At 48.0% G+C, this 9773-nt stretch overlaps 6 protein-coding genes; 4 read left to right on the top strand and 2 right to left on the bottom strand.

Moving 5' to 3' along the window:
* Nucleotides 1-889, top strand: part of CNAG_05069 (ubiquinol-cytochrome c reductase subunit 10) — a 1006-nt gene extending 117 nt beyond the window's left edge. Inside the window, exons 1-5 of the mRNA XM_012193094.1 lie at nucleotides 1-14; nucleotides 95-117; nucleotides 368-488; nucleotides 554-572; nucleotides 675-889. The exon at nucleotides 1-14 is cut by the window's left edge and continues 117 nt beyond it. Coding sequence (XP_012048484.1) covers nucleotides 1-14; nucleotides 95-117; nucleotides 368-488; nucleotides 554-572; nucleotides 675-706 — 209 coding nt within the window. The 3' untranslated portion in view covers nucleotides 707-889.
* Nucleotides 890-997: 108 nt separating this feature from the next.
* CNAG_05068 (GTP-binding protein ypt1) lies at nucleotides 998-3765 on the top strand. XM_012193306.1 has 10 exons: nucleotides 998-1119; nucleotides 1452-1510; nucleotides 1601-1696; nucleotides 1992-2048; nucleotides 2107-2135; nucleotides 2184-2251; nucleotides 2304-2538; nucleotides 2588-2977; nucleotides 3035-3560; nucleotides 3613-3765. The coding sequence occupies exons 2-8, from the start codon at nucleotides 1478-1480 to the stop codon at nucleotides 2685-2687; spliced, it is 618 nt and encodes a 205-aa protein (XP_012048696.1). The 5' UTR covers nucleotides 998-1119; nucleotides 1452-1477; the 3' UTR covers nucleotides 2688-2977; nucleotides 3035-3560; nucleotides 3613-3765.
* A 30-nt stretch (nucleotides 3766-3795) lies between these two features.
* CNAG_05067 (hypothetical protein) lies at nucleotides 3796-5321 on the top strand. The gene is made up of 6 exons (XM_012193305.1): nucleotides 3796-3835; nucleotides 3906-3992; nucleotides 4039-4307; nucleotides 4358-4942; nucleotides 5003-5108; nucleotides 5163-5321. Exons 1-6 carry the CDS (start codon nucleotides 3811-3813, stop codon nucleotides 5219-5221), a joined length of 1131 nt encoding a protein of 376 aa, XP_012048695.1. The 5' UTR covers nucleotides 3796-3810; the 3' UTR covers nucleotides 5222-5321.
* Nucleotides 5322-5517: 196 nt separating this feature from the next.
* Nucleotides 5518-7417, top strand: CNAG_05066 (hypothetical protein). XM_012193092.1 has 4 exons: nucleotides 5518-6097; nucleotides 6198-6306; nucleotides 6372-6494; nucleotides 6558-7417. The coding sequence occupies exons 1-3, from the start codon at nucleotides 5552-5554 to the stop codon at nucleotides 6443-6445; spliced, it is 729 nt and encodes a 242-aa protein (XP_012048482.1). The 5' UTR covers nucleotides 5518-5551; the 3' UTR covers nucleotides 6446-6494; nucleotides 6558-7417.
* On the bottom strand, nucleotides 6691-7399 carry CNAG_05065 (hypothetical protein; the record flags this gene model as incomplete). Its single annotated transcript, XM_012193093.1, has 2 exons — nucleotides 6691-6816; nucleotides 6884-7399. The coding sequence occupies 2 exons, from the start codon at nucleotides 7397-7399 to the stop codon at nucleotides 6691-6693; spliced, it is 642 nt and encodes a 213-aa protein (XP_012048483.1).
* A 175-nt stretch (nucleotides 7418-7592) lies between the features above and the next one.
* Nucleotides 7593-9675, bottom strand: CNAG_05064 (hypothetical protein). Its single transcript, XM_012193304.1, has 2 exons — nucleotides 9168-9675; nucleotides 7593-9066 (listed from the first exon to the last, which is right to left on the bottom strand). The coding sequence occupies exons 1-2, from the start codon at nucleotides 9666-9668 to the stop codon at nucleotides 7690-7692; spliced, it is 1878 nt and encodes a 625-aa protein (XP_012048694.1). The 5' UTR covers nucleotides 9669-9675; the 3' UTR covers nucleotides 7593-7689.
* Between the last annotated feature and the right edge of the window lie 98 nt (nucleotides 9676-9773).

The raw sequence follows: 9773 nt of genomic DNA, 5'->3' as shown, positions 1-9773 counted from the left end.
GAAGGACACAACTTGTAAGTTTATATATCTGCTGGAGCAAAGAGAGACGCTAGCACGGTGTTGAAGGAAGGCCGAAGCTGATTTGTCGATTTAGGGTTTCGCCGGTATCACTCCTGAGTACGTTTGGCTCCTTCAATGCTTGGAAATTATGAAGAGAGTAGGCTGGAGAACTGGGGAGATATGGACGCAGGGACATTGGGAAGGAATGGGTGCTGACTTTGCTTCGCGATTTCTCACTACCCGATCATACAACCATTGGTGACTTGCGACTTTACCCATCACACATATTCGGTCCAATTCATTCGTTCATGCCGACCGCAATGCTTAAATCTCGATTTCACGCACACCCCTCTGACAATTAAAACAGACGATTGAGGTTCTGGGGCCCTAGCGCCGCCGTCTGGGGTGTCGCTGCCGGTGCCGCCGTCAGCTTCTACCTCTCTGAGGTCCCTATTTTCCAAAAGGATGTCTTGATCAAGGTCCCTGTCGTGAGTAACTTCTTTAACTGTTTTGACGCTCCTGTGGATAGCATATGCTGATGTTTGATACGTAGGTCGGTTCTTACTTCAAGGGTGCGTTGCGGTCAACGGGCATTTGCGTTTCAGTACTGACCATAGGCTTTGCCATTACATTTTCCTCTGCTCGCTCTATCAACCATCGGCTATTTACAACAGACACCACCCCCGACTCCGATAAGCCTTTCTAAACTGGTGGATCTTGGGTGTTGTGTAATTGGGTAGAGGCTGTAGACGGGGCATATCCTGCATGAAAAGCTCATACATCACGGCTGCTTGTGACAAATATGGGGTGCATGAGATTGTACGGGAGTCTGGGATTATTATTTTCTATGCTTGTTGGCCATCTTGCCGTGATTCTAGCATAAAGAGGGAGGGGTTGCATACATAGGAGCAAGTGCCACAGGGATAAATGCCGCCTAAATCCGTGGTAGTTAAATGATCCCCCATTTATGATCTCCCGGTCTGACACCGCACGTCACCGTGGATCAGGCTGGAATGTGTTGGGTGTTGTATTTGCCGCTCAGTAACGATTCAACCTTCCTTCTTGTATCCCCTACGTTCAATTTGTCAGCTATCCACACGCCCTTTTACTCACCACATTGTAAGTCGACAGTTGAAGGAATGAAAGCGGTGGTTGAAAGGGGAGGTTGAAAGCTCCTCAGCGAGATAAGAGGGCGCGTGCAGATGCTTGGCCGGTGGTGCTTGTGGGTGGACATGAGTACGGCGCTAACACCTTTTATTGTCTATCTGCATTACTTTGTTCGACTACAACCATCGGCTGAATCTGTAACTTCAAACTCTCCTATATATTGCTCAACGTACATCATCATATCACTTTTTCCGCAACGTCACCAACACCCCAACACCGTACTTTACCACCTTTTGACGTTTCGTTTTTCTTCAATAATCTATATATCGCTGGGTCTACAACAGTAAACACCAAGTAACACAACTCCATAATGTCTGCCCCAGAATACGACTACCTTTTCAAGGTTGGTTTCCGGCCCAAAACGAGAATACACAACTCGTGTGATGTGGATCAGGAGCTGATGTGAATTTATGTTCTTTTGCCGACATTGTAGCTCCTCCTTATCGGTGACTCTGGTGTCGGAAAGTCCTGTCTGTTGCTCCGTTTCGCGGACGACACCTACACAGAGTCTTATATTTCCACTATCGGCGTGAGTATTGCGGTTTCAGTTTTAGCTGGAGAAATGGATGAGTCGTGTCCGGGGTCGTTGGCAATGAGGGATTCTTGGAGGGATGCGTATGGCGAGAGAATGAGGATAAAGTGCAAGTTAGACGGTTATGATTGCGCTTGGGGACGGAGCGATCCATGAATGAGAATGAGGTGCACATGAAAGGCAGGAGCGAATGGCAAGCAAGCTTTTGCGCCATGGCGGGATCTCGTCGTTAGAAACATGATGACTGATCTTGATAGATGTGAGGGCGGGACATAATGCTGATATACCATAGGTTGACTTTAAAATCCGAACCATCGAGCTTGAAGGCAAGACTGTCAAGCTCCAAATCGTGCGTTAACTTCTGAAATGGTCATAAGCGATGCTGATCAAGCTGTTCCTTTCAATAGTGGGACACTGCCGGACAAGAGCGATTCAGGTAAGACATGTTCTTATACTTGGTTATGTATGGTCTAACGCGTCACAGGACCATTACCTCTTCTTACTACCGAGGTGCGCACGGTATCATAGTAGTCTACGACGTCACCGATCGGGGTGAGTTATTTGTTTGATTTTATTGCCTGTAACTTCTGACCATGAGGTCTAGACACCTACACCAATGTTAAGCAATGGTTGCAAGAAATCGATCGATACGCTGTTGAAGGTGTCAACAAGCTCTTGGTTGGTAACAAGTCTGATTTGGCGACTAAAAAGGTTGTGGAGTATGCGGAAGCCAAGGCTTTCGCCGACGAGCTTGGTATTCCCTTCCTCGAAACCTCCGCTAAGAACGCCACCAATGTCGAACAAGCTTTCTTGACCATGTCTAAGCAGATTAAGGACCGGTGAGTTACATATTTTCAGCGAAGAGGTTGGTCTGTTAACATAAACTAGAATGGGATCATCTACTATGGCTTCTGGACCTGGTGCCAAGTCCACCATCAAAGGTCTTGGGCAGAACGTGGAGCAGAAGACCGCTGGTGGATGCTGCTAAACCCTCATCCCACAGGCGAATGTGTGTGCGTGTGTGGCACTGGGTTGAAGTAGATCTGGTGGAGGAAGGTGCAGGGACGGACAAGGAGGTGATGGTCGAGCAATGGGGGCGGAGGATGATGAGAGACCCATTGTTCTTTTCGATTAGCTTTTGCCTTTTGTAGACGTCTTACGCTTGGTTTCTGATATCTCACCTGATTGTGCTTTGTGATGTTTATCTGCATGAGTTTAATCTATTCATGTTTCAAGGATTGTGTTGAATAGTACGAGATTTGTCGAGTAAGAGCGATTGTGAGTCTGCCCAGCATTGATTGTCGTATTGTCCAGTCACTGATGCGCTATATGCAGGTGCGTTGAGCAAACTTTGTGGACTCCGATCGTTCAGCTGGCGGAAGCTTTTCCACGGTTCACATTGTACGATAAAGCATCATTAAGGACAACGTCAGACACTTGCAGGTGTATTATATCTCATCACGTTGTCTCAGTCCGATCTATGGTCTACTGTCTACCGTCCGGCCCTTGACTTTTGATCCGCTAATAATAATCCAGAAGCAAATGCCACGACTGAAAGCTAAAATTATTTGACAACTAACCTTTAGCACGTCTGATCTGTAGCCTGTCATCTATTGCGATCACATCGCCGGCCAGCATCAATCAATACTACGCCCCGATGCGTCATCCATCCTTTGACACGTCCTTCTTCCTTCCTCTTATCTGAGGGACCCGGATAACCTCCATCAGCAATTCAAGACAAATTATCTAGCACTTAATCAGGACGCATTGGCCATCAGCGACATACCTTTCCTCCACCCTGGTTTCAATGCTAATGATGGTTAGCAAATTTTGATTGTTAATATATGGCAATATAATATGGGTATCTTTTACCTGCAATGTTCTCCGAAAGGACTGCATAATGATTGGCGTAGTTTCAAAATGTCTCGGTCTACTCTAGAGGGGGGCCACGATTCTTATACCCTCCACAGATGTCGCCTTCAACTAAGCGGAGGATGATGGATGGACCAAAGGAGAAGACTATAAGGAAAGAGGGGAAGTCCAAATTTAAGTGTCTCCCGGTGACGAATTTGGATTGCAGCTTGTCCACAACTAATCACTCACTGAACAAGATGTCTGTTACCGCTTCAATTGAGAGTTAGTGCTTCTCTACTCATACATGTCCAAGATATCTAAAATCTTGTCATTAACGAACATGTGCTCGTAGCCACCAATCAACACGGAGCAGAGGAACAGTTTTTAGACCTGTCATCTTTTGCGTTCCCAAAAATGTACGACGAGCAAGATCTGTTCGGTATGTTTAAGGGCATAACCAGTCGTTCTTTGCTGACTGGCTGTAGACCCATTTCCGGGGTTTGACTCCTCATCGTCTGCTCCTCACCCCTTGGTAGCTACCCCGGAGATACCTCACTCTGGGTCCCCTATTGAGCTGTTTGCTGGTCACCATCGTTCGCGAGCGGGTACATCTATACGTCAATATACTGGCCTGGAAGTGGCTGTTGAGGAAGATGATTATTATTCGGAAGAGGATTTATCGCATGAAAACGAGAAGGAAGTGGCGTATAGTGAAGACATGGATTGGAAGATGGATGACGATATGAGTGTGACAGTGAGTTCATTCGGAATTTGATACTTTCACTCAGAGCTGATCACCTCTAGAATGACCATATTCATAACCTGCCTCAGTACCCTTCTCTTTGCATCTCAACTCCTAGGACTTCCACTCATCTTTACCCATCGACTCCCCCTCCCGCGCTGTCTGAACTGCTCGTCTCTGGGCTGGATGAGCAACACTCTACTCGATACCCTCAACTCGGTCGGTCTCAAGCCGATTTACCTGCAAAGAGATCCAACGCAAACAAAAAGGAGTCATTGACCTGGGTTCGTCGTTCTATTAGGGTAAGGTCACGAAATGCTAGCGAACTTCAGCATCGGCAATGTTCCATTCCGGATTCGCCGCCAAACCCAAGCTCAACTGCAGCCTCGTCCGCAGAGTCAGACTATACAGTTTCCTCATCTTCTGAGCCTTCACGTTCACGAGGTTGCATATCGAAAGCATCGACTTCTTTTAGGCACCGTCTTGCTAGCTCATCGTCCAAGGTACAGGTCGCCCAGCTTGAGCGGCAAGCAAAAGGGGCAATCAGAAAGAAGGAAAAGGGTAGGCGAGCGTCTGAAAAAAGGAATTTGCAGAACAAGAATGCACAAAAGAAATACAGGGATAAGAAGAAGAACCTCGCCATCAGAGTAAGAGCCCGAGGACCTTGTGTTTTTCCTTGCACCTCGTACTGATGTGGGCAATGGCAGACTTTTGACTTTGCCGTTGAAATGACGAAGCTCGGTTGTACTATTGAAGGGAAGATGGCCAAGATGTTTCGGGATAGGGTCAACAGATACCTGGAGGAGATCAGTGGTAAGCTCTTGGGTTTTTTATGCAAGGCGCCTTGTTTAATGTTGATCCTTATAGCTATGGACGATAATTATCTGAAAGAGTTTATGGAGCGAGCCGAGATGGATTGTAGATAGGTTGTACATCTATTATATAATCTGCGCAATTTTGTAGATTGAATGCTTTCATCTCTTTTGACTTTTTGGGTCATCATATATATCTAGTCAAATAGGGAGATGCCATACATATATGAAATTGCATCATCTTACCTCCTCCTGCCTACTACTTCTGTGGCTGTAATGTTTGTTTTGATGCACTTTCCCCGGCGGGCAGGGTGGCGTGATCCGCGTCTAATAAGCGCACAGATCTCCGCCTCGGTAAATAAACCCAATCACAGCCTACTCGATACACCCTGGTCATCATCATCTTCCCCCGGCCCCGCCTCCCGCCCCTCCTCCAACCACGCCATGACAATGCCCCCCCTAGTCAATCCTTCTCCCCCTCGAAGAAGCCTTCGCACACGACCGTCGGCGTTCGCCTCCACCTCCACCTCCACCGATACCATCGTCGTCAACGGCGAGGTGCCCATGAACACCAATACCAGCGGCTCCTCCAGCCGTGCACGGCCATCTATAAGCTCCGTGAGCGCTGCAGTAAACACTTTTGCGCAAAGGCCAAGTAAGAGGTCCAGTAACGAAGTGAAAGAGCAGGAAGGAGAGGAGGAACTTGGTACATCGGGAACGGAGGAAGATGAGGCTGACGAAGGCAGGCTATCTGGTGGAGAGGATGAAGAGGGACAGCAAGGAGAGGAAGGACAGGTATTTTCAAGGCTAGGACAGTTCCATGGGTCATCGGGGATGACCAAACCATTAACGAAATACGAAGAGGAAAGCGACTCTTCAGTATTGGATGGCCGACTGAAAAAGAAGAGGCGAGTGACGGAGAGGCGGACTCTGCAGAACAAGACGGCCCAAAAAAAGTACAGAGATAAGAAGAAATTTTTAGCTTTGCGTGTGAGACCTTTAACCCTTTCTTGCCTTTCCATTAAGCGAGGTGGACGCTGTGGCTAGAGCAAGACATGCATTTGCTGACGCTTGCTTACTCGATTGGTAGACACTAGATTTCGCGGTATCGATGACTCGTATTTGCTCTAGACGATTAGAGGGCAAAGAGCGTAAAGCTTTTAAACAGATTTTGAAAGACTACCTCGCAGATGTGTCTGGTGAGCTCTTCATCAATCCCACAAAAGTCATGTTAATAAAGGATCGGATGGCTGATGAGACAAAGAATTGGATCAAAATTATCTAGCCGACTTTTTGACGAAGACGGGACTACACAGCAAAGCTGGCAGGCCAGAATGAGATAGAGTATCATCAGTTGTATATAACCTGAGGAGTTACGCTGTATGAAGTAAGTCGGCATCATGTGAATTCAACCTTCCTTGGAGGTGCAAGCTGACCGCATATCATTAAGGAATTGTGTATACATTTTTAACTCCTTGAGATTATAGGCCAGGGGACATCATTCCTTATCTTTCTTCTTTTCTCTCTTGTCCTTCTCTTTCTTGTCACCCTTGCTTTTATCTGCCTTTTCATCTTTCTTCCTATCACTTTGGCCGTTTTTCTGCCTTTTCATGCTTCTTCTCACTTTTTCCCCTCCCCTTACTAGCTTGTCGTCCTTCCTCTGTCTCTCGTTTTTCCGCCTCTATTAACTCCTTACTCTTCTCCCTCATCTTCCATGTCGCATCAGCCTATCGTCGCATTCTCAAATTCAATGGCAGCAGATTTGGAAACACTCACCAAAATGCTTTTTGAGAACCAACCCCCTCCAACAGCAACCAGCACCCCACTCCTACCCACTTCAAAGACCCCCACCCATCCTGGCCTGTAAACTCTCACCATACCCCTCATCCACCCCAGAACGGTATAGAACAACCAATATACCAACCACTGTGCCCCATCACCCTTTCTCGATCTTCCCGCCCCCTTCTCGTCTCCCTTTCCCAATTCTCCCGAGATTATCTGCATGCTCCCCCAAAGCGGAGAGACAAGGGTTAGGATCCCGCTCCAATATGGTATTGCGAATATCGGGATGTAGAGGTGTGCAATCCCCCATGCAGCGAGGAAAAAAGTGAGGGAGACGGTTAGGGGGATGTCGAGGAGAGAGGAAAGACGAATGGTGGGAGTTAAAAGGTGGGGGCAGTGAGAAGAAAGGGTGGAAAGTGTGAGACGGTGGGTTTCTTTGGCGATGATGGAGGAAGAGGTTGGTGGAGAATTGGGTTTGGGTTTGGATTTGGGTTTAAATTCAGAGGGCATGATGAGATTCTATCTAAAAAGACTTGTACAATCGTGTGCAAAGTATTGACAAAACCGAGGTAATAAAAGGCTCGTCGTGAGGATAACAAAGGGTGTAACCATCGTCAAAGGAACATATCATAATAAGACTTCTTCTGCCTGTCTTTTTTGATCTTCTTTCCTGACAAAGTAATGAGCAAATTAAGGGCCTGAAGGAAAGAAGCAATCGAAAAACGATAGAAGATACGAACGCATCGATCTTCCCCATTAAATGCACAGTCAATCAACTAACTTGTTATATAAAACACTGATCACGCTTTACCATCCCCTGCCGAACTCGTCTTTCGAATCTGCAAAGGTTCAAAGCCCAGTACGATCTCCTTTCTCTTCCCATCCGCATTACCGACAAGTCTCTCACCACCACCACCAACCCCATGCATCTCCCCAAACCCATCCAACACAATCTCCGCACTGCCGAATCCACTACCAACACTCCTACCACTCCTTTCGCTCCTATTGGTCATACCGGTCATACCGGTCGGAGGGGAAAAAGGATCATCGTTCTCAAGTGCGAGAAGGTCATCAAGTGTGAGGCGGGTGATACTTCCTTCTTCGGCATTTTCTGTCAGCCGATTTTGGGGACGAGTGGCGGAAGAGCTGGTAGGGTTGGTAGGCTTGTTGGCGGGTTTGTTAGGGGATGGAAAAACGGCTTGCTGCACGGGATCGACTTTCATACCCTTTTCCATTTCTTCCCTTTCTTTCCAAAGCCCAATTTTCAACTGTCCATTTCCATCTTGCTCTTCATCTTGCTCTTCGTCACCCTCTTCCTGTCCTACTTCAAGCTCGATAGTCTTCAATCCCCTCAACGCCAACTCATCAAGCGGTGTATCAGGAGGTAAATGGATGTCGTCCGAGTCGTCGGTGTTGGCTGTGCTAGGGTTGTTGGAGTCCTTGGGGTGGCTGGGGCGTGTAGTTGCGTTAGGGTTAGGGTTAATGGCAGGGAATGGGGAGTCAGAGGTAGAGGCGGAGGGGGAGAGAGGCGGCGAGTCTGAGGAAGGAGAGTTAGGGTTAAAGTCGCAACCAGATTCAGAGTTTGTGTTGGAATGCGACTCGGAACCAGAAGCAGAATCCATCTCAGAATCAGAGTCGGAGTCCGAGTCAGAGTCAGAATGTGAATCGGTCTCAGACTCCCGGTCCACCTCACTCAACCCAAACAGTTCACTTCGGTCTTCATTCGTCGCCGCCGTCGCCGCCGTCGTTGCCGTCGCTGGCCCTTCTTTCCCTTTAGGTCCTGCGGCATCACGACTCGCACCACGACGTGGACGTAAAATTTCAGGGGTACGGGATAAGACTGGACTGATGTCCCCGAGTTCATCCCTTAAAGCTCGAAGCTGGGCGCTGTTCGGGATAAGACCCGTCTCCGCCGCTGCTCTAGTACCAGTACCAGTGTCGATGCCAGTGGCGATCCCGGGGTAAGGATTGGTATGGGAAGCGTTGACTGCAGTGGCTGAGGACGAGGGATGGAAGGAAGAAGAAGAAGAAGAAGAAGAAGAAGAAGAAGAAGAAGAAGAAGAAGAAGAGGGGGAAGAGGAGAAGGAGAAGGAATCGATATCCCCATAAGAGGTTTGAGAGGTTTTAACGATGGTTGGCGAAGGGATACGGATCAGGTTGGAGTTGGTACGGAGTTTCTGAGATAGAACATCACATTTATTAGGGTTGAGGTTGCACATTGCCATGTTGTTCTAGGTTCTGGGGTGGGGAAGAAGGGAATGAGGTGGGAAGGACTTACGAGTGGTCGAGGTCTCGCCTTCTCCTTCGCCCCACTAGAAATATCTGCAGCACTGATGGTGCCAAAACTAAGACTGATAGATCCCCAGACGATGGCGAGGACTTTGAAAACCCACCAGAGGGGTATCAAAGCAAGGAGCGTATCTTCTGCGAATGCTGATTCTACAACCGTAGAAAATGAGTACAGGGTCCAGTAGTCTATTAGTCGTTTCGTTTGGGATGGCCAGTCCTTTTCTCTTGTCTTGGTCCGTACTCCGGCTCTGACTCCGAATGTGGCGTTGGAATTCTCTTTGGCATCCGATGAGGCTTGGAGAGAATATATATGCCCAATCGTCAGCCATCCCGGCCAGAGGAGACCGAGGGTATTGACGATAATCCCCGAAAGGTGGTAAGGGTTCAGCAAAACTCCAGAGAGGAGGAGCAGCAAGAAAGAATGGGCGAGGACAGACGGTGGACGGTCTAGTTTGTTGGAGAGGAATGCGAGGATAGGATATTGGGACATTTTCTGGGGAATCGACTCCGGTTAGTTGTTGCCTAGTGAGTGGGTGAGGGGGAAAGGGATAGAGGGATTCACCTCGTCGTTAAGGAAGTCGCCTACGAAATGGGC

This window comes from Cryptococcus neoformans, chromosome 4, assembly GCF_000149245.1.
Source record: "Cryptococcus neoformans var. grubii H99 chromosome 4, complete sequence".
NCBI classification, from domain to species: domain Eukaryota; kingdom Fungi; phylum Basidiomycota; class Tremellomycetes; order Tremellales; family Cryptococcaceae; genus Cryptococcus; species Cryptococcus neoformans.
The sequence above is the reverse complement of the archived record's forward strand: the minus strand, read 5'-3'. Positions and strand labels throughout refer to the sequence as shown.

Bases quoted from the DNA above. Each gene is read 5' to 3' on its own strand.
- CNAG_05068 (XM_012193306.1), top strand. From the start codon at position 1,478: ATGTCTGCCCCAGAATACGACTACCTTTTCAAG. The intron at 2,136-2,183 runs GTAAGACATGTT...AACGCGTCACAG, and splicing joins GCCGGACAAGAGCGATTCAG to GACCATTACCTCTTCTTACT. The intron at 2,252-2,303 runs GTGAGTTATTTG...CATGAGGTCTAG, and splicing joins CTACGACGTCACCGATCGGG to ACACCTACACCAATGTTAAG.
- CNAG_05067 (XM_012193305.1), top strand. From the start codon at position 3,811: ATGTCTGTTACCGCTTCAATTGAGA. The intron at 4,943-5,002 runs GTAAGAGCCCGA...GGGCAATGGCAG, and splicing joins AGAAGAACCTCGCCATCAGA to ACTTTTGACTTTGCCGTTGA. The intron at 5,109-5,162 runs GTAAGCTCTTGG...TGATCCTTATAG, and splicing joins ATACCTGGAGGAGATCAGTG to CTATGGACGATAATTATCTG.
- CNAG_05064 (XM_012193304.1), bottom strand. From the start codon at position 9,668: ATGTCCCAATATCCTATCCTCGCATTCCTCTCCAACAAACTAGACCGT. The intron at 9,067-9,167 runs GTAAGTCCTTCC...GTTCTATCTCAG, and splicing joins AGGCGAGACCTCGACCACTC to AAACTCCGTACCAACTCCAA.
- CNAG_05066 (XM_012193092.1), top strand. From the start codon at position 5,552: ATGACAATGCCCCCCCTAGTCAATCCTTCTCCCCCTCGAAGAAGCCTT. The intron at 6,098-6,197 runs GTGAGACCTTTA...CTCGATTGGTAG, and splicing joins AGAAATTTTTAGCTTTGCGT to ACACTAGATTTCGCGGTATC. The intron at 6,307-6,371 runs GTGAGCTCTTCA...GATGAGACAAAG, and splicing joins CTACCTCGCAGATGTGTCTG to AATTGGATCAAAATTATCTA.